The 22,513-nt window shown below is 35.7% G+C and overlaps 1 protein-coding gene across 1 annotated transcript in view; it reads left to right on the top strand.

Moving 5' to 3' along the window:
- The window catches only part of LOC118191298 (macrophage mannose receptor 1-like), a 95,365-nt gene that overhangs the window by 37,026 nt on the left and 35,826 nt on the right, over positions 1 to 22,513 (top strand). The window contains exon 4 of the mRNA XM_035362106.2: positions 11,027 to 11,167. Coding sequence (XP_035217997.1) covers positions 11,027 to 11,167 — 141 coding nt within the window. The remainder of the gene's footprint in view (positions 1 to 11,026; positions 11,168 to 22,513) is intronic.

Here is a 22,513-nt window from a genome sequence, read left to right on the forward strand (position 1 = left end):
ATTTTATTGGAAAGCCAGGAAGAACACCTTTATAAAAGTGCGGCTTCTGAATTAGTGCGACATCAGTGTCATTTGCCTCCATATATAAAATAAGTTGCTGAGTAGCAAGTTTTGATTTGTGCAAATTTATTTGTACAAAAGAAACAGACAAATTGTTGGACTTACCCATAATAAATTTTTGAAGCTGCAAGATTCATCATAAATGTATGGCTGGGGCAAGTTCCAGAAAATGGCTTATGATTTATATCAACTTTCTTAGTTGCATTTTTCGTCTTTTTATTAAATCTTATGCAATTAATTGTTAGCATAAATTTAGGTATTTTGCATAATGAAACTCGAAATGCATACGAAACGAACGTGCGCCAAGGTATATATTGGCGAGAAAAAGTAAAGTTCGTGTGCAATGCAGTATTTTTGATTTTCACCCTAGCTACTTGTACCTGGCCAAAGGTCTAATCCAGTAGTACTTTCTTCTCTTTCAGGTACGATGGCAAAGTATATTCCTGTTTATTTTTCGTATTGCCTAATATAGGTAAGCCTGATGATATTTAGTACTGATGATGATACTATGTAAGTTATTCTTTTGAATGCTTCAATTTTAATGTCCTTGAACATTATTACTTTTTGTTATGCTTAAGTTAAGCAGAATTATCGTATTTTATTAAATAAAGATTTCGTAGTTAAAATCTTTTGACTTATGATTCTTTAATTCTGTGCTTGAGGAAACGTACTCATTACGCCTTCAGTGCTAATGCACAACCAACAAAAGATTATGAGACTGAGAAATTGAAATTTTTTAATGTTGTAAGATTCCAAGGGCATAAAGTGTTAAAACTCTTTGTTGAAAAAAAAAACTAGTTACAAAGTTTATAAGAATAATTGTAACAAGTAATAATGTCTATTCTAAAAGAATCACTTTGTATAGAAAAATTAACAGATGAAAATTATTCAGTGTGGAAATTTAAAATAAAACAATTTCTAATAAAAGAAGGTTTAGATGATGTTGTATTCGAAGAAAAACCGGAAACTGATACTGATATTTGGTTAAAGAATGATCGTAAAGCTAAAGCTTTAATATGTCTAAACATTTCGGATTCGCAAATTATCCATGTTTTACATAGTAAATCTGCAAAAGAAGTTTGGCAGAAGTTAAAATGTGTCCATGAACGTGTAAATTTAACAAATAAGTTATTTTTTCTTAGAAAACTATATTCCATTAGATATAATGAAAGTTCTAAAATGCAGGAACATATCAAAGGAGTACTAGAGTTGGCTGAAAAGCTGCGTAGTATAGGTGAAGAAATTAAAGAAAATAACTTAATAGCAATACTACTATGTTCTTTACCAAATTCATACAACTCCTTAATAACTGCAATAGAAAGTAAATCGGAAGCTGAATTGTCGCTAGACTATGTTAAAAACAAACTAATAGATGAGTATTGTAGACGTGTGGAAACTAAGAAAGTTCAAAAGTACGATTCAGTTGCTTTAAAAAGTAAAAGCGAAAATAAACCAAAGTATGTTACACAATTTTGTACTTATTGTAAGAGAAATAACCATACGATAAATGACTGTTTTCATTTAAAACGCAACGCTAGAACTTCCCCGAAAACAGATGTAAATAATAGTAAAGTAAGAAATTATTCTCCAAATTATAAAAGTAATGCATGCCAAATAGAAAATACGCAAAGTGTAGAAAACATAACAAAACTTAAAGAAAATAAGTATCTTAAAAGTATTGAAACTGAAAATTCGCAGATTCAGTTTAATCAAGTTCTAAAAGTGGAAAATAAACATGAAAACACGTAAACGCAAGAATGGGTTATCGACTCAGGAGCCTCTACTCATATGACTAGTGATAAGAATTTTTTCTCTCAGTTAAATGACTCTAGTAAAGAAATAGTAACTGTAGCCAATGGTGCTAAATTAAATTCTTATGGTATTGGTGAAGGTTATTTTAAAGTTCGAAACTTAAAGGGTCAGGTTACACAAATAAAATTGGAAAATGTATTGTATGTACCAGGTTTAGATAGTAATTTACTTTCTGTTCAATCTGTTACCAATAAAGGTTGCATTGTTACATTTGATAGTAATAAGTGTTACATAAAGCGTAACAATATACTCGTAGCCGACGGCAACGCTCAGCAAGGTTTATATAAATTGATCGTAAACCCAATTGATGAGAAAGCATACTTAGCTAATAATGTTTCATGTTCAAATACGAACTGTATACTAAAATGGCATCAAAGATTAGGCCACAGAAATATAGATGCCATAAAAACACTTGAGAAAAATGATTTGGCAGACGGCATTAAACTTAGCAAATGCACTCATAGTGTGGAATGTTCTACTTGTGTAAAAGCGAAACTAACTGAAACACCTTATCCCAAAACTAGTTTTAGATCTAAAAATCCACTGGATTTAGTGCACACAGATGTGTGTGGGCCAATTGAAGTCAACAGCTTAGGAGGGAAAAGATATTTCGTAACTTTCATTGATGACTATTCGCGTTATACTCAAATTTATTTTATTACTTCAAAAGATGAAGTATTCGACAAACTTAAACAGTATGTTGCATCGACAACAAATAAATTTAGAAAGAAAATAAAGGTTCTCAGATCCGACAACGGTACAGAATACTGTAACAAAAGTACTGAAAATTATTTAAAGAAACTCGGCATTTTTCACCAAACTTCGATTCCGTATTGTCCGGCACAGAACGGCGTCGCAGAAAGGAAAAATCGCTCTTTAATAGAAATGACAAAAGCTATGCTAGTAAACTCTAAATTACCGAAAGGATTCTGGGCTGAAGCAGCAGCTACTGCTGCATATCTTCAAAATAGGTTACCAACTAAAGCCACAGATAGAACACCATATGAATTGTGAAATGGTAGAAAACCAAACTTAAGTCACTTAGGAGTATTAGCTGTACAGCATTTTATTATGTGAACAAAGAAAAACGGCGTAAATTCGACAACAGAGCTGAAGAAGGAATATTCGTAGGATACAATTTACGAAGTAAGAGATACAGGATTTATGTAGGTGGAAGGAATATAATAGTAAGTAGAACTGTTAAATTTTCAGAAAACGCGTCTTTACCTGACAAACTTTCAGAAAAAAATTCTGAAGATTTAGAATTAATTCACTTCAATAACTCGCAAGAAGATGAAGAAAATAATGAAGAAACATCTCTTGGCGATGATTTTACAGAAGATTCAAAAAGTTCCGAAGAGTTAATTAAATGTGAAGAAAATGTAGAAAGAAGGGTTTATAGCAGATCAACCAAAGGGGTCCCACCGGAAAGATTCTCTAATAAAGCAGAAGACGAAGAATCAATCTTACTTAAAATTAAAGATCCAGAAAGCTTTGAAGAAATTCTAAACTTACGAAAACGTGAACAAGAAGCTTGGATCAAGGCTATGCAAGAAGAAATACATTCTCTAAAAGAAAATGAAACCTATAATTTTACAGAATTACCACCAGGAAAACATGCAGTAGGCAACAAATGGGTGTTTAAGACAAAATATGATGAAACCGGTAAAAATATAAAATACAAAGCACGCTTAGTAGCCAAAGGATTTACTCAAAAATACGGCAGTGATTATAATGAAACATTTTCACCAGTAGTGAAACACACTACGATAAGAGTTTTCTTAGCATGGGCAGCGTATAATAATGCCAAGGTACATCAACTAGATGTTAAAACAGCTTTTTTGTACGGCAACTTAAATGAAGAAATATATATGGAACAACCAGAAGGATTCGTGGTTCCGGAAGAAAGACATAAAGTTTGTAAATTACAGATATATGGTCTCAAACAAGCAGCTAGGTGCTGGAATGCAGAAATTGAAAATACACTGAAGAATCTGGGGTTCAGTCAAAGCAAAGCAGAACCGTATCTTTTTCACAAAAGTGGTTCGTGATAAAAGAATTAATTTAATAGTGTATGTTGATGACATCCTAATAAGTTCTACAGAAGGACTAATTCTTCAAACAATTAATGATTTAAAGAAACGTTACCAAATAACAAATCTTGGTGAAGCTAAATGTTTCTTAGGCATGGAAATAAATCGCAAGGAAGATGGAAGTTATCTCTTATCACAGAAAAATAAATCAACTTGTCAAGCAATTTCAACTTGAAGAAGCGAAACACGCTAGCACACCAATGGAAACGAACTATTATAACCTAAACAAGGAAGAAAATCTCCTAACTTCAAATCATAAATTTCGCCAAGCTATTGGAAGTCTTTTGTATATATCGTCTATCACAAGACCAGATATCACAGTTTCAACTCACATACTCAGCAGAAGGTGTAATAATCCACGTCAAAAGGACTGTAATGCTGTTAAAAGAATCATTAGATACTTAAACACGACAAAGAACCTATCCTTACAAATTTCGTCGAGTGAAGAACCTAATATTACAGTTTATTCAGATGCTGATTGGGGACAAGATATTGAAGATAGAAAATCTACATCAGGAAGTGTTATTTTATTAGGAAGGAACTGTATTTCATGGTTTTCAAGAAAACAAACTTGTGTTTCTTTATCCTCAGCAGAAGCTGAATATGTTGCACTATTGCAAGCTACGCAAGAACTATTATGGCTATTAAAATTAACAGAAGATTTCAATCTAACCCAAACTCTACCGATAAAGGTATTTGAAGATAATCAGTCTACTATAAGACTTGTAGAATCTGAAAAATTCAGTTCACGCACAAAACATATTGATACAAAAGTTCATCATATACGCGACTTGAATAACAAAGGAATAGTAAAACTTGCTTATCTTTCAACAGAGGAAATAGTTGCTGATATTATGACTAAACCAATTCTTAAAGCTAAATTTCAGTTTTGCAGGAATGAATTACAATTGGTATGAGTTTCATTAGCAAAACAGGGGCAATGTTAGCATAAATTTAGGTATTTTGCATAATGAAACTCGAAAGGCATACGAAACGAACGTGCGCCAAGGTATATATTGGCGAAAGAAAGTAAAGTTCGTGTGCAATGCAGTATTTTTGATTTTCACCCTAGCTACTTGTACCTGGCCAAAGGTCTAATCCAGTAGTACTTTCTTCTCTTTCAGGTACGATGGCAAAGTATATTCCTGTTTATTTTTCTTATTGCCTAATATAGGTAATCCTGATGATATTTAGTACTGATGATGATACTATGTAAGTTATTCTTTTGAATGCTTCAATTTTAATGTCCTTGAACATTATTACTTTTTGTTATGCTTAAGTTAAGCAGAATTATCCTATTTTATTAAAGATTTCGTAGTTAAAATCTTTTGATTTATGATTCTTTAATTCTGTGCTTGAGGAAACGTACTCATTACGCCTTCAGTGCTAATGCACAACCAACATTAATACACACTTGCACTTCTTTTTTATCACATTCTGAACTCTTATGCTCACCAGAGCAGCAATAACAAGCCAAGGGATTTCTGCAATCAAGACTTCTGTGGTAGCCTAAACATTTAAAACAACAAAATCTTCAGCTTTACACATATTCCACATCACTTTAATACGCCCAAAATTTAAAATACGCTTGCGCACAGAAGGATGCACCTCAATAACCACGCTTCTCTCACGTTGAAACTTTTTTAAAGTAAAGCGAACTTTAACGTCTTTCCAAGTCTCTTCACTCATGGTAATTTCAGGATTTTGTTCTTTAATAATTTTTAACAGTTCATCATTACTAATGCTGTTTGGCACATTTTTAAGTAAAACTGTAGGATATTTTCGTCTTGGAATAGAGGGATTCAAAATAGATGAGTCTTCCTGCAAAGTAGTAAACAGTTTTTCTTTATCATATCCCGAAGCACATTTCACCATTACTTTATTGTTATGAACTGTTCGAATATTGCTAATTCCAATTTTATGTTTCCGAGGGTTGATTTCAGCTTTAAGGAGCTTTTTAACTTCATCAGATGTACAGTTTTGGGCACTCACAAAAACACAGCAATCTAAATCAGTCTGATTTGTCCCAACAGATGGCGCCACAGCATTAGCATACTATTTCGTTTGCATGACTGAATTCAATAAGCTTTCTTTACAAGCTTCACGAAAATTTACAGATTTAACATGCTCAACATACCTAGTAATCAAACTTTTAATCTCACCCAAAGCCTTCTTCGCATCATCACGAATCTGCGATTCATATTGCATTTCGATACGATGGCTGATTCCACCTTTTGAAGCTCATTGTCCAGAGCTGCATAGAACTCGTCACCATCACAATCCGCCATGTTGGCGTAGTAGCTAACATTGTCGTATTATCAGAATTATATATTCTATATTTACGAAAGTATTTTCTAAAAAAATCTTCTGCCACACAGGAACACTGCGCGCTTGTATCCAGGAGTGTGGTGGCTGGAATATTGTTCACCAATACTTCAATCTTCGGAAGAACCAAATTTTTCACAATCACTGTATTGAGCTTGAAGGAAAAGGGATTTTCTTGGCCTTAGAACTTCCGCACCCTTCCATCAGCAGAAATCCGTTTCAGTTTAAATCTTCTTTCTTCTTTCCCAGGCCTTCCTTCTTTTTCCGCTCTCCTTCAAACTTTTTTTCTGGCTTTTTATTGAACTGTCGACGTCCGCTGGTTGTCTTTGGATATTCGAGTTTCTTTGATCACTGATTCGACTTGCTTCCGTACGCGTGATCTTGCCTCTGCTGTGGTCTTGGCTCACCAAATTGGCTTCGTTGCTCGTGCTGGCGTCTTCTTTCAATGTCCGCCGTTCTTCTACTTTCAAACTGGATTGCGAGCTCAAATAACTTTTCCAATGTCGTTAGATTCCTTAATTCAATGAAGTCTTGTACTTGGGAAAGTAACCTAGGCAAAATTACTTGGATTATTTCAGGATCCGGCCGGCTTCCATACAAAAGTTTTATGACGTGTATTTTTCTTAAAATAAAGCTTGAGAGATTTTCAATTCGTTGCTGGTATGTGTTGAAGAGTTCCGCCTCCAATTTGGCACGATTTCTTACGACAGGGAAGGCCTTTACTAAGGCGATCTTGAAATTTTCCTAAGTGTAGGTGGGACTTCTCACTTTACCAAAGATTTTTTTTATGATGCATTTGAACCAACTAAGCGCTTGGCCTCTCAAAGCGCTGGTAGCTAAGGTGACTTTCTGGAACTCTTGTACTGGATATAGCATGAATTGATCATCCAATTCTTCCGAAAAAATTGGTCACCGGTGAGTTTCCGTCAAAGCTTGCTGCTGGTTTCATCGATGCGCGAATGATCTGGACGATGTATCCAAATCCTTCTAGGGTGGCAGCTGGCATTTCTGGATTCTGAACCGTTGCTGCAGGCACCTCAGATTCTTCTTGAAACTCGGCCATGGTTATTCTTCTTCGGGCGCCACTGTCAGGACTTGTATGTCTTTTGACTTCCTTGAGAAACATAACGTATCCTGAATAGGACAGAGAGCTTACTAAAGCTATGTTCCAGTATGTGTGAAATGGACGACACAAGCAGGAAGGTTATACTGAACCCTTTATTCTCTATTACTTTACAGATGCTCCCGTACTTCGGGATACAGAGACCAACCATTTGTGATCTGAACGTAAAAATATAAAACTACTAACTAAAAGCTAACTTTGAATTAGTATACAAATGCCTAACACTGAGACTGGCCTTTTTAAAACGCAAACTGCTGAAACTACAATACGTTTTCAAATGTCAAGAAGACTAAACCTCTGACCTTAAAGGAAAGCAGCAACTGATTGAGAATAAGTGCACCCTTTAATTGCGCAGGGATCGATTTTTGCGGCCCATTTTATATAAACATCAACGAAAAGGACAATTTCAAAAGATATATGTTGCTATTTTTGTTTGTTTTGTAACTAAGGCAGCACATTTTGAATTAGTATCAGATTTGTCATCTGATGCCTTCATTGCTGCATTAAAAAGATTCTTCTCTCGTATGGGCAGAAACTCGATTATAGTTTCTGACAATGCAACAAAATTTGTTGGTGCTAGCAGAGAATTGACTAAATTGTATAATCTGTGAAATCTGTTAAGAACCCAGATGAATCTTTAGGAAATTACTTGACTTTTGAAGAAGTAAAATGCCTCCTAGATCTCCCACTTTTGGAGGACTTCAGGCAGGAGTCAGATCATTTATATATCACCTTAAACGTGTCGTAGGGGAAACAAAAATTACGTATGAAGAATTTCTGACAGTGGCTCTTCAAATAGAAGGTATATTAAATTCTAGGCCCATCACTCCATTACCGGCAGATGACGATTGTATTGAAGCTCTAACTCCAGGTCATTTTTTAATTTTTAGATCTATTACAGCGATTCCAGAACCAGAGGATCATTTACCCAATAATAAATGGTCCCTTGGTTGTATTGTAGAGGTTTTCTCTGGAACTGATGGCAATATAAGTGTAATCAAAGTTCGAACTTCAAATGGTCTGTTGAAATGACCAGTAACAAAATTATCTATATTGATGTAAACAGCTGAATTCTTGTGAACTTAGAAATAGTGTGAACTTAGAAACCTTGATATTTTTGTATTATTTAGCATGTATTTAGTATATTAAGTTGATTGTAATGTCATTATCATACATGTTTATTGCTGTGTTTTACAACCAATACAGAATATTATGTATTTTTTAAAGTAAGTATTTGTTGTTATAAACTGAATTTATATTTTCTTGTATATTATTTGTTGAATGAAATCACTCAACGGGGAGCAGAGTGTTGCTGTCTTTAACTGTAATTGCGCCAAACTTGGTGATCTTACAATTCAAACTGAATGCCGCCAACTAGGCTCGAAAATTGTTAGTTCGTTCGTCGGCAGACACCAAGTCGCATCGGTGTCAACTGTCGAGAACTTCGGTTCTAAGTAATGTATTACATACATTATTGTTCAGTTTTAAAAAATCTACTAAAAGACATTATCGCCTCATACAGTCCACATTTCGACAAAAACATATATATATATATATATCTACTCTGTTAACCGGCTCAGTAATTTCAGTTTCTTTACTCTTATATGTTTGTAAGTTGTGCATTTTTTGCTTTAAAAATGATTGAATTATGTTGTTCTTATCTTCCGATTAAGGTTTTTATGCCTTTAGTAAATCTGCATGCAATATTTATGGAGTAGTCAACAATTTAAAAGTTGTTTGAGTGCAGCTAAGCCTAATGAATTTTGCGATGGCAGACATGTTTGTTTACATTTCAAACTTGGCATAATAGCGGATTTGTTGCCAATATAGTGAAACTAAGGTAACGCCTTCTTTTATTATTTATACAACAAAGGTAACGCCTTCTTTTATTATTGCGAGTTAAATCATGTTTAATCCATTCTGGAATTTATTCAGGGAAATAAGTGTTTAAGATTTACTTCGTAATTTTTAATATAGATATTTTGAGTTTTTATGTATTTTTGCCTTGTCGGGAAGTGGAAACTGAATTAATTGAATGAGAAATACTGTATTGTTTGTAAAAAAAAAAAAAAAAAAAAAAAAGTTTTTGTTTTGTTTGCTTAATTTCTTTTATACATCGTTGTAGATTTATTGTAGTATTTGAATAGAACACGTGGCAACGATTAGATAATTCTTCAAATAATATAAATTTATATGCATTCTGATTTATAATATGAACGAAATGTAACGCTATTAAGTGAAGCTAGCGCCAGAGTGTGGCTGTTTGTTTTGTGGTAAACAAATATAGTGAATTTTAAAGAGTGCATTTATTCTATTGTGGTTTATGCGCTATCGACAAAGTAGATTTAATTCAATCCAATACGTTTAAATGAAATGAAAAAAAAATGCGTGTAATTTAATATCCCGTGAAAGGAAGTCATGTGGTGAACACATCATATTTTTTTAATATCTTCAATCGTTGTATTTGTTAATTCTTTCACAAATTCAATATTCGTTTGATAATATTTGTTATTTTTGATCAACTCAGTTAATTCAACAATTGTTTCATTTTCAGATACACTTTCTCCTAACTCTGTGGCTATAAGCCTAATAGCCTCTTTTCCTTAGTTTACTCAAACAAAACAATTGGAATTCATAAAAGTTTCACTTACTTCAGAAATTTTATCCTGTCCTTTGGCACTAAAGACCAACGTTGTCATTGTTAGCTCATTCATACGTCTAAATTAACAAATCCTCAAGTTGACTGTAGCCATTCCTTTTATTTATATTCAGTTATTCAAATGAGGTATATTTTATTTAAATTATAGATATACCACTAACAGTTATGGATAATATACCACTAACATTATATATTATCCACAACTACGACGGATCACGCTCGAGTACCCTTGATTTTACTTAGCACTCACTCTCGCTCGTTTTTCATGGCACACTCTCATTTCATAAAAACCTCTGAGCAGAGAGTTGCGCGTGCAACTTTCTGTTACGCAGTTATGCCCAAAAAATACCATTAATTGAAAAAGATCGGTTGTTCAACCGTGATGAATCATCACAATATCGAAATCAATCTAAGTTTCATCTGAAAATGATCATTCGGTCAGTTTGGTGGGATTGCAAAGGTTTTGAGCTGCTTCCAAGCAACCAAACGATGAACTCAGATGTTTAAAAGACTTATGAAATTAGAGGAAACAATCAAAGAAAAAATGACAGAATTGGCAGATCGCAAAGGAATCGTGTTCCACCACGACAATGTGAGGCATTACACACCCTTAGCAACACATAACGAAATTATTGGAGCTTGGGTGGGAAGAGATGTGGCATCCCCTATATAATCTGACCTTTCACCTTGGAATATCATTTATTTCGAAGTTCACTTTTTGTTTAAAAAAAACTGAGTTTGATTTCACATCAAAAAAACAGAAATTACTTTGTTACCAACCCAATATATATCTATTGTTTACGCTTATTTATTATGTTGTTATTATGCTATATTATTATTATTATTATTATATGTTGGAGAAAATAAAGGTCGCAAAAGGAAATTTATGAACACGTTGAGGAGGGAATGCTAAGTAAAACTGCGCTTTGTTTAATTATTATTGACTTCTTTCAGGAGGTTGGAGGCCAGAGCATTGCGCCTTGCATTATGCTCCAATCTGTAAACGACCTGCTGACGTAACACCTACCCCAGTTCCACCTCCTACAACTGTTTCCCCACCTTCAGGAAATTGTCCGGAGAACTGGATCCAGTTTGGTAAGGATTTTATTTCCCATTTTTTTTAATTAATTCAGGTTCCAAGCTTGTGTTAAATTTGTACTTCTGGCGTCTTGCCAGTTAAGTTTCAATCATTTCACTCAGTGGAATAAAGTGAAAATCAGCAACTTTGAGCTGTTTTATCTCAACCACTAGAATATTTTCTTATAATTTAAACATATATACGAATTTATTCATGTCTATTCATTAATAATTAGGTAGCATACTAATTAAAGGATTTTCTCAGTTCACGACTTTTTATTATTATTACTATTGTTACTGTAGCCTAACTGATATTTTGAGCAATCTGATATTTACTGATAATACTATTGTTCGAGATTTGCAAGAACTAACCGTTCTCCCTTCTCTTAATAAATTTAAAATAAAATAACTTTATATATAAAATTCCACAGCGTCATATTTATTTTCAAAATCCGTAGAACTACAACAAAGATCACATGGTTGCCACTCTTACAGTGACAAACTATGAAAAGAAAGATAACAACTGAGGCTGGGTTCTAACAACACCTTTTGATAACCCACCTTTTGATTGATAACATATACTTAATCAATCAAAACAAAACATAAAAAAATACTGTCGACACAAATATTAAGGTTAAATAGCAAACAAAAGAAACAAATTAAGTTCTTAAATTTCTACTCTAAAATAACTCAAGTAGTGTTCAGGTTAGAAATCTAGATGAAATTTTAATTTCTCGTGCACTTCTAGTCACGACAGTCTTAATGTTCTTTGATAAACCTGCAGATGAATTATTCTTTGGTAATTTTGGGACTAAACTGTTTTTACCCAGCGTCTCAGTTTCATTTGCCTCATCTGACTCTAAAGATGAAGGTATTTCGAGAGGGAATATTCTCTGGATTGGTCGAACTAATTATCCAGACATGGTTTTGACACGAACTACTCGAATGTTGCCGTCGTTTCCGGGTATAGTTCAATCACTTTTGATAGAGGCCACATCTTGCGTTTGTCATCACATTTCATAAGAACTATATCCCCGACTTTTATCTGTTGAGAAATTGGCCCTGTAGATGGACGTTGCACTAGCAGGCCGAGATATTCATTTCTAAATCACTTTATCAAGAGCTCTCGTGGATTATGTGGATGTCTCAGTCTCTTGTTGAAATCAGCTTTAGCAAGGTGATCCAAGTCAGGATCCAAAGACTGGAATTTCACCTAAAAACAAGGACGGTTCATCAGAGTCCTCTGACACATATGTGAGTGGTCTGGCATTCACAGTTGCTTCGCAGTCGCACAGCACACTCATCAATTCTTCATAATTCAGACACGACTGGCCTAGGACTTGACGCAAAAGCTTTTTAATCATTTGAACAACATATTCCCAAAAGCCACCCCTCATGGTGCGGCGGGTGGGCTGAACTTCCAATCGATCTTGTTTGTGGTGACTTCTATCTCAATGGTATTCCAATTAATCGATCTCAAGAAATTATTGGATCCGACAAAATTGCTTCCCTTGTCGCTATAAATTATCGATGGCCTCCCTCTACGAGCAATAAATCCTCTAAGGCCAAGTAAAGGAGTTGAAAGGGACAAAATCAGTTCCAAATGGACCGCCCTGAAAACAGCACATGTGAAAAGTAAAATCCAAGCTTTTCTTTTATCCTTCAAAATTAATGGGCCAGCTAAATCCCGACAATCTCGAAAACACGAGCATATCTAACTCTGTTGTCTGGTAGAGTAGCAGGCACAGTCTGCATTCGTTTACCTCCACGTCTCCAGCACCTGACACATGCATATAAAGCATTTCGAATCGTAGCTCTGCTTTTCAGGATTGAAACGTCTCTCTAAGTGTTGACATCAGTACGTGAATTCAGTACGTGAATGAGACATAGATAGATGTTTATCAATTATCAGTTTCTCCACAATCTTATGGTTCTTCGGAAGTAACATCGGATAAATAAAATTTTCAAAGTCTTTGCTTTCAGTCAACCTATACCTGACACGTAAAATGCCTTCGTCATCTTTGAACACACTTATTGACTTCAGCTTCTTAATATCATCAGATGAAAAAAATCATGTTGAATAATCTTCACGAGAGATTTCTCAGCCCTTGTCAATTCATAAACTTTTAACTCTCCTGCTTCCCTTTCTTCTTTCCTCTTTCGGGTATTTCCTATGAATCTGTGTATCCACCCAATCATTCTAAGTATTTTCTTATACTTTGAAAAATAGCCAAATAATTGTGAATACATATCGCTAACATTGCTTAACGAAACTATAACCTGCTTTACGTTTTTCAGTATTAACCTCTTCTTTATTATCGATTGGAATAGAAGGAGGCCATTCTTCTTTCGGCAGTGCCAGCCAAGGTGAGCCCTCCCACCATCTTGATTCAATGAGTTTCTTCACAGAACATCCTCTTGATGGCATATCGACTGGGTTTTCCGCACCTGGTACATATGCCAATTTTCACGATCCGATAGGATTCTAATTTCTGAAAATCTGTTATACACAAAAGTGCTTCAAATTTCTACGTTCTTTATCCAGAATAGTACTATTGAAGAACAGGTCCAGTAATATTCCTTTGAAATGTATACCTTAAGGTTCTTCTTGAGAAATGAGGCTAATCGCACCCCAATGAGACAAGCAAGCAATTCAAGTCGTGGTATACTTATTTTTTTCAAGGGAACCACTCGTGCTTTGGCTCGCACTAGAGTCACTTTTGACTTCTTTATTTTCACTTCTCAAATATACTGCACTTAAGCAATCTAGGTATTAAATCAATTAAATTTTGACCTTTTGCTAAACAGTCATTAATTGACAGGAAATCCTTTTGCTTGCACGAAGCATCAAATACAGGCCTTACTGCTGTTGTACAGTTATATTTGAAGACCGGTCTGTGGGAAAGATGATGATTGTTAACTCGTTCCTCTTCTTCTCTTACTTCTATTACTCCAGATTCGAGCCACTCTTCGAACACTGGATTGTATAATTCAAATTCATCTTTCAACATGAGCTTCTTTGTCTTGAAAATCAATCGTTTTTCAGCAACTTCTCTGTTACGTGGTAAAGCTTCTTTATCGTTCATCCAAGGTAAACTGACTTCATATCGATCATCCACCCTCTTCAGAGTCTTGTGAAAGTGATCCTACACTGCTTCTTCTAACTCTGAATGAGTTTTATTTTCTTTAGAATCTGTAATTCCCAGTGCTTCTAGCTTCCACAAGTTTTCTATGTCACTGTTGTGAGTCAACATCGACGTTATTTTTGATGACATGGACAAGGAGTTTCTTTCTGAAACGTTATCTTTTGTCTTTCCCATGATGTCCATCCAAGTAGTGATTCCACAGCAATCAGCCCATTTTCTAATTTCTGAATTCTTCCGATTAACAGAGCACCTGCGAGGTCAGCTTCAATAAGAATTTCTGTTTTCAAATCCTTTTTTCCTACATCAGATTGCATGGATATTTTTCTTTGCTCTTCTATCCATGGTCCAGGCTGTAAACTGACTTTTGGTCTACAAATATTCAACTTTTCCAACAAGATTAGTCGTCTAGAAAAATCACCTTTCAGGCTTCTAACGTTCACGTCATAGCGTTTGTGAATTTTTCTCTTTGTTGTCACTCCTCCAAAAAGTACATGAATTAAAGATTCAGATCCAATTGCGTGGCAACCTATGTCTACAGCAGTCTTCTTTAATATGTATCAACGTTGCGATCCTGCGTCGATAAGTGCTCTTACTGTCTTCTGCCTTTTGTTTGCATCGATATTAATTAATAGTGTTTGAAGAAACACTTTCTCTAGGAAATTGGCGCTCGCAAGTGATACGTTTTGTGTTTCCTCTTATTTTCAATATCATTGCTCTTCGGATTGGTGGGCAAATCCGGACACATGACACCCCAATGTCTTTTGAGCATATCAAACATCCTACATTTGTCTTGCATTGCTTGGCCTCTGTGTCCAATTTTGAGACAGAAGAAGCAACCCTTCTTTGTCTTAATTTCATCATTCTTTTGACTCAGAGGCATCTTCTGAGCAACAAAGCAATCTCAACTTTCATGATTTTTTTCACAAAATATGCAAAAATTCTTCTCACTATAATTGGTTGTTTTATTATGTCCTGAGAATAAATCATTTGCTGTACGCACGAATTGTTCACTCTGGTATTTTTTTATCTTTTCTACTTTCTTTCTTGGCACCCGAATCAATTAATTTAAATCCAGCTTTTCCCAAGGAAATTCTCTGCTCTCCTTCCACTTCATTCTGTTGTAATTATTGATGCATGATTTCTAATCCAAACTCTTAAAATTTCCTCGGGAATGCAAAATTCCCACGAGTGGAAACAGCATTGCAGCGTATTTATCGCTTGTCATTCCTATTGTCTCCAGCGAACGTAAGTACGACTCTAACTTGTCATACAATTCTGATTCAATGCATTTTCCCTTTTGATCAGTAACATTTTTAATAATCAAACCTAATAATTCCCGAATATTGAATTCTAACAACAATTCTTTCTTGCCGAACCTATTTTTTAAGCTTTCTATAACTTTTTCATAATTTTCGGCAGTTGCAGGGAAGCTATTTACAATATCACGTGGTCTCGTACCGGTTCGGTCGCTTGAACGAGATAATGCATCTTATCCTCGTTTTGAATTTCTTTATCTTCATGTATTCGCCGAAATTGTCCCAAGAACGGTAACTAATCTTAAATTTCGTCACCGAATTCCTTTAACTCTCCTTTAGATAATTTCAGTTTCCGTTTGTCCGAATTCGGTACACTGCTAGTAGACTGTATCATCTGGCGATTGAAGAATAATTCCGTTTTTACTCGTATTAAATCTAATTTTTCTTTGTATTCTTCAACTTTCGCCCATTCACTTTCAAACTGATCATTTCAAGAAAATTTCGAATTTAATATTTGAGTATCAAATGCATTAAGTTCAACAGATAAAAGTTCTTAAAGTAACAAGTTTCGTTTTTACAGATTTTTCATCAGGAATTTCATTTTCTAATTCCTGTAAAATTGCATTAATTGTTCTCGTAAAAGACGCTCTGAACGGTTTTCGTTTCTCAGTTAACGATTCCATTTCAATAAAATTAAATTCAATAAAGTTATCAGGTTCTATGTTCCGTCTTACTTCCTTTGGGAACATGCAAGGACCTGACTCGGAACAGGGAGCTTACTAAAGCTATGTTCAATAAATGTGGGAAGTAGACAGGATACACAGGAAGGGTATACAAAACCCTTTATTTTTCACTCTTTACAATAATTTCCGTACTTCGGAATACAGAGACCAACTACTTGTGGTCTGAACGTAAGAATATAAAAATATAACTAAACTCTAACTTAAATTTTGGAATAATAAACGTGGGAGATTGGCCGGATATTAACAGGAAGCCGTATGTAGTACAGAGAACTGTTAACACTACAATACGTTTAAAATTATCACGAGGATTAAACCTCTGGCCTGGAAGGCAAACAGCAACTGAATAAAACTTCTAAGGCAAGCGGCCTGTTTCGACTAACTCCTTCCTCTCTCTCGCTTGGCAAAAAGCCACAACTTAAGTACTTGGCGTTCGCCAGACAAATTTTGCATAAATAAGTTAACGCTTTTAATTCTGGCCGGAAGTAGAAAATAAGAAGTGATAGTAAAGATTTAAAATAAAATAAACGTTAGTAAAACTTAAGATCCTTACATACTTCCCGCCAGAGTTAATTAGTTTGAAACTGAGGTCTAAAACGACCTTGTTGAAAACTTTTAGCTCTAGAATCTAACGCGAGGCCAATCTTTTACAAACATTTCTCGCTAGAAACTAGAAATTTAAAAAAAAATTGTTTTTACAATAGCAGCTCCATGGACACCCAATTTTTCATCTGTACTGCATCTAAACAGGAGCTTTTATTCAAATCTGGTTCCTTCCAGAGATCTGGAAGGAAAACTAGTTTAATGAAATGTTACACAATGAAATGGCAAGTAACATGCATATTTATATTTCTCTTAACATTCTTATTTAATTCATGACTATTTTAATTATCTCTCCCCGTGCTCTCTGACATGTGTTGTAAAAGAACACCAAACACGAATGTGTTTATGTATACGTGTTCAACACTGCCTCCTACAATCAAAACACTAACGTGTTAAAATTCAACATGACAAGACCTCGTAACACACCCTATCTTCAACTCTAAACCCTGAGGTACTATTCTGAAAGTGGCTAACTCTGAAGTGTAGCGTCAGAGAGCCTAACTACATTCATTCAACATTTAACACATATTCACCATAATTTGGTCTTTTTTCAGTCACACGAATAAGTTTAAATTTTTTTTTTTTTTTTTTTTTTTTTGCATTACTTTCACCTTTTACCATATCATAGTATTTCTTAACATTTAAAATAACAGGTTCACATTGTATATAAGAACATATTAACATGCCGTTAATTTTACGCATTTTAAAACATACATTAGTAGTACATTGTTAACTTCTATTCTTTTCAAAGCAAGTGCCAATTCTTCTACATTGAAATACTACATTTCAAAAAGTCTTTCAGACTAAAACTTCTTTCTTGCCAGAATGTTTTAAATAAAATTTATACAATAACTTTTACAATATTTAAGTATTTACACATTCCTATTATACATAGACTTTAGTTTTACGCGCGAGTAATTGAAAAACATAATACCAAAATCGGTAACTACTCATTTCTCGCCTTTTTGGCGATAAAGGTAGACCTCACATGAGGTAAAACTTCTTGAAATCTGCCACTTGCAGTAAGAATGAAAGATTAACTTAAGTTTGCAAAGTAACAAAAATTTTACTTATCTTTGTGATATTCGGACATTCTTTTCTGAGCCCAGTCCTGGAAGGTAGCGCAGATTCTGGTTTGATTTATCCTCCTTCTTGTGCGGGCTCGCCCTTCAGGTCCTTCCTCTAGAAGCTTTCTTTTTCCTCCAGTTCGGTCACCCTTGAATACCTTCTTTTTAGCCTCTGCCTGTGGTCTTGGCCGTTTGATGGCAGCTGGTCTTGGCGGAACCGGGACACTTCTTTCGCGTTCCTGCTTGGATCTCGTTGCTGGCCGTTCAAATTTTCCTTGTATCTTTTCCTCCGCCTCTGGTGGCCCTTCCGCAGTTCGGCGACATTTGCTGCGGAGAGTCCTGTCCGATGAGTCGATCTTCCGTTTGGAAGCCGGGTTATAGTTGCCGTTATTTCTCCGGGCTTTCTTTGCATTCGTCTTACTTCTCCCTTCTTCATTCTGGGGGTGTTCGTGAGCTCTCTTTTCTGGACGGTGGAACGGCTTCTTTTTCTTGTTACCTTCAATTTTCCAACGGGGAAACTTTCTTTTCAATTGCTCCTGCCTCCTAATGGCTTGTCCTTGAGCTTGACGTTGTTCCACCTCTGGAGCTTGTGCCTGCCGTGTCTGCCGTGCCGGATCCTGCAAAAGATCTTTGAAAATTTGCATTTTATTACGATCATAGTAGGGTTTTATTTGATCAATGTTTGCGGAGCACGTTTCACCATTTCTGGCTTTTAACACCACTACAGCGTGAGTTATTTTTTCTATGACATATGGTCCTTCAAATCGTGGAAAACATTTGGCAGTTTTATCTTCTGGTGCTGAAGAAAGTGAATGCTTAATTTTTAACACTTCATCCCCTACTTTATAAGTTACTCCCCGTTGTTTCAAATCATAATAAAGCTTCTGTTTTCTCTGTGCTACTTCAGTATTCTTTTTTGCTTCTTTAATAAATTTTTCTATATCACCCATTTTAAATTCTGGGGCTCTTTGTTGCACATAAAATAATTTATCTAACGGCGTTATAATCTTTCTGCCTAAAAATAACTCAGCAGGAATTTTGCCCGTTGTATCATGTTTTGCGGTCCTAAGGGCGAAAGCAAATTCATTGACATAGTTATCCCAGCTTTTATGAAAATTTTTAACATAACTACGGATAATTTTCACTATATTTCTATTGACCCGTTCCGCTATATTTGATTGCGGCCGATACGGGACCATTTTTAAATGACGTATGCCCAGTTTTTGGCACATGTCTTCAAATACATTACTTACAAATTGAGGACCATTATCCGATATAACTTTTAGGGGCGCCCCGTATTTTAAAATATATTTATTTAAAATAGAATCAGTAACTATTTTCGCGGAGGCTCGTTTTAAGGGAACGGTTTCGGTCCACTTACTAAAATGATCAACCATAACAAGGAGATAGCGACTTTTATTTAACTGACTTTTTGGGAAAGGGCCCAATAAATCGATGCCAATTATTTCATTTGGAAATTCGGATTTAATACTATTTAGAAACCCGGCCGGGCGGAAATTAATATAATTAACTGCTTGACATGTTGGGCAGGACTGGACATACGCCCTTGTTAACTTTTGCAGTTCAGGAAAGTAGACTGCCTCGCGTACGCGTTGGATAGTTTTTCGAATACCAGCATGAGAAGCTAAAGGGCTGTCATGCAACTCCTGCAGGATATTTAATCTAAGACTAGCTGGGATAAAAGGTCGAAATTCGTTGCTGGAATTCGTAGTTTTTGTATAAAATAATAGACCATCTATTAGTTCGTAATGGGCCGCCCTATTTCTTATCGCCCCAATATCTTGGTGGCTAAAATTTTCAGGATCCTTTAAATACTCATAAATGCTTCCAAACTCAGGATCCTTACCCAGTTCGGTTATTACAGTTTCTCGGGAATTTATTGTACATGCTGTGAGCATTGCCACCTTTACAGTATTACCTTCTTCATCTATTTTAATTCTGGATAGGGCATCTGCTACGATATTTTCCTTTCCGAGGGTATGCTTGATTACCAGATTATATTCTTGTAGCTTGAGTGCCCATCTTACTAACCTTGGGGATAAGTTTTTCCCTGAGTACAATCTGGTTACCGCCGCATGATCAGAGTACACTGTTATTGGCGCCTTTCCAAAATAGACTCGGAACTTTTGCACTGCTAACAGAACTGCAAGTGCCTCTCTCTCGGTCGCGGAATAGTTTCTTTGTGTTTGATTTAAAGTTCGGCTAAAAAATGCCACGGGCTGCTGATTTTGCGAAAGTACCGCTCCTACCGCATAATCCGAAGCATCCGCTGAAATTTCTAAATTCTTATCCTTTTCAGGAAATTTCAACCCAGGGGCTTGCGTTAATGCTTGTTTTAATTTTTCGAAAGCACTGTTGGCTTCGGCCGTCCACGAGAATCTTGCCTTTTTCCTTTTTAATTTTAACAATGGTTCAGCAATAGCTGCAAAGTCTTTTATAAAGGACCTATAATATGAACAAAGTCCTAGAAAAGAAGAGAGCTTCTTCGCCGTGTTTGGAGTCGGATACTTTTGTACAGCAATTATTTTTGATTCGTCTGTCTCGATTCCTTTCTGAGATATTTTGTAACCTAAATATTTTAATTCAGGGGCTGCAAATTTGCACTTTTCGACATTAAATTTTAGACTGGCCTCATTTAATAAAGAAAACACCTGTCTTAAATCCTGTACATGTTGGTCGAGATTATCACTAGTAATAATGATATCGTCTAGATAGATAAATGTGGACTTCCCAAGAACAGGCCTTAACACAATGTCCATACATCGCTGAAATGTTGCCGGTGCCCCTGAAAGGCCAAACGGCATACGCAGAAATGCATAAGTGCCAGACTTTGTTATAAAAGCAGTCTTAGGTACGTCCTCAGGCCTAACCCCTATTTGAAAATAACCAGTCGTTAAGTCTAAAGTCGTCATATATTTGGTCGATGTTATGTTCCTTAGAATTTCTTCAATAATAGGTAACGGATATACCGGATATTTAGTTATGGAGTTTAATTTACGGTAGTCAATAGCGATTCGCCACCTTTTTGGATGTGTCAATGGATAGTCATTATTTTTCTTACATAAAACCACCGGTGCTAGCATAACTACTTGAGATGGGTGTTATGATCTTTTTACGTAGCATATCGGTGATATGCCATTCTATAATTTTTTCCTTATTCTTATCATACCGGTATGCTTTGTGGCGAACTGGCATTGAATCGCCGGTGTCAATACTATGGTTAGTAACTTGAGTAAATCCTGGAATATCACTAAATAACGAAGCAAATTCACTTACCACTTGTCGGATTCTTCGTTGCTCTTCATTAGGCAGGTGGTCAAGGTTTAACATCGGCGGTTCAGCCTTTTCTTCTCGAACTGGTTTCATCGTCAGCTTAAGGAACGCTTCATTAAAATCCAGCGTTGCTTGTGCCTCTGAAAGAAAATCTATTCCTAAGATAATATGTGCTTGCAGATTCTTTACTATGAGAAACATAACCTTTACTTGTTCGTCCTTGATACGGATGTATAGTGGTAATTTACCTATGCACTTACATCTTTCTCCTTGCGCCGCTAACACTGTCGTATTATCCGAATTATATATGCGGTATTTCCGAAAATACTTCCTAAAAAAATCTTCTGCCACACAGGAACACTCCGCGCTTGTATCCAGGAGTGCGGTGGCTGGGATATTATTCACCAACACTTCAATCTTCGGAAGAGTCAAATTTTTCACCATTACTGTATTTAACTTGAAGGAAGAGGGGTTTTCTTGGCCTTCGGATTTCCGCACCCTCCCGTCAGCAGAAATCCGTTTTAGTTTAAATCCTTTTTCGTTTCCATGCTTTCCTTGTTTTTCCATTGGCCTTGAGACTTTTTTCCTGGATTGCTATTGAACTGTCGACGTTCGCCGGCTGTTTTTGAATGCTCGGGTTTCCTTGCCCACTGATTCGCTTTGCTTCCGTAGCCGTGTGCTTGACTTTGCTGTGGTCTTGGCGCACCAAATTGGTTTCGTTGTTGATATTGGCGTCTTCTTTCAATGTCCGCCGTTCTTCTACTTTCAAACTGGATTGCTAGCTCAAATAATTTTTCCAGTGTAGTCGAATTCCTTAATTCAATAAAGTCTTGCACTTTGGGAAGTAACCTCGGCAAAATCACTTGAATTATCTCAGGATCCGGAAGGTTTCCATACAAGAGTTTGAAGACGTGAATTTTTCTTAAAATAAAGTTTGAGAGATTTTCGATTCTTTGCTGATATATGCTGAAAAGTTCCGTTTCTAATTTCGCACGATCCCTTACGACAGGGAAGGCTTTTACTAGGGCAGTCTTGAAATTTTCGTAAGTATAGGTGGGACTTCCTGCTTGACCCAAGAGACTTCTGCCTATACATTTGAACCAGTTAAGCGCTTGGCCCCTCAAAGCGCTGGTAGCTAAGGTAACTTTTTGAAACTCGTGCACGGGGTAGAGCATGAAGTGGTCATCCAATTTTTCCAAAAAACTGGTTACCGGTGAGTTTCCATTAAATGTTGCTTCTGGTTTCATCGAAGCGCGCA

This window comes from Stegodyphus dumicola, chromosome 6, assembly GCF_044657685.1.
Source record: "Stegodyphus dumicola isolate Sdum_Otavi_A_Nest chromosome 6, ASM4465768v1".
NCBI classification, from domain to species: domain Eukaryota; kingdom Metazoa; phylum Arthropoda; class Arachnida; order Araneae; family Eresidae; genus Stegodyphus; species Stegodyphus dumicola.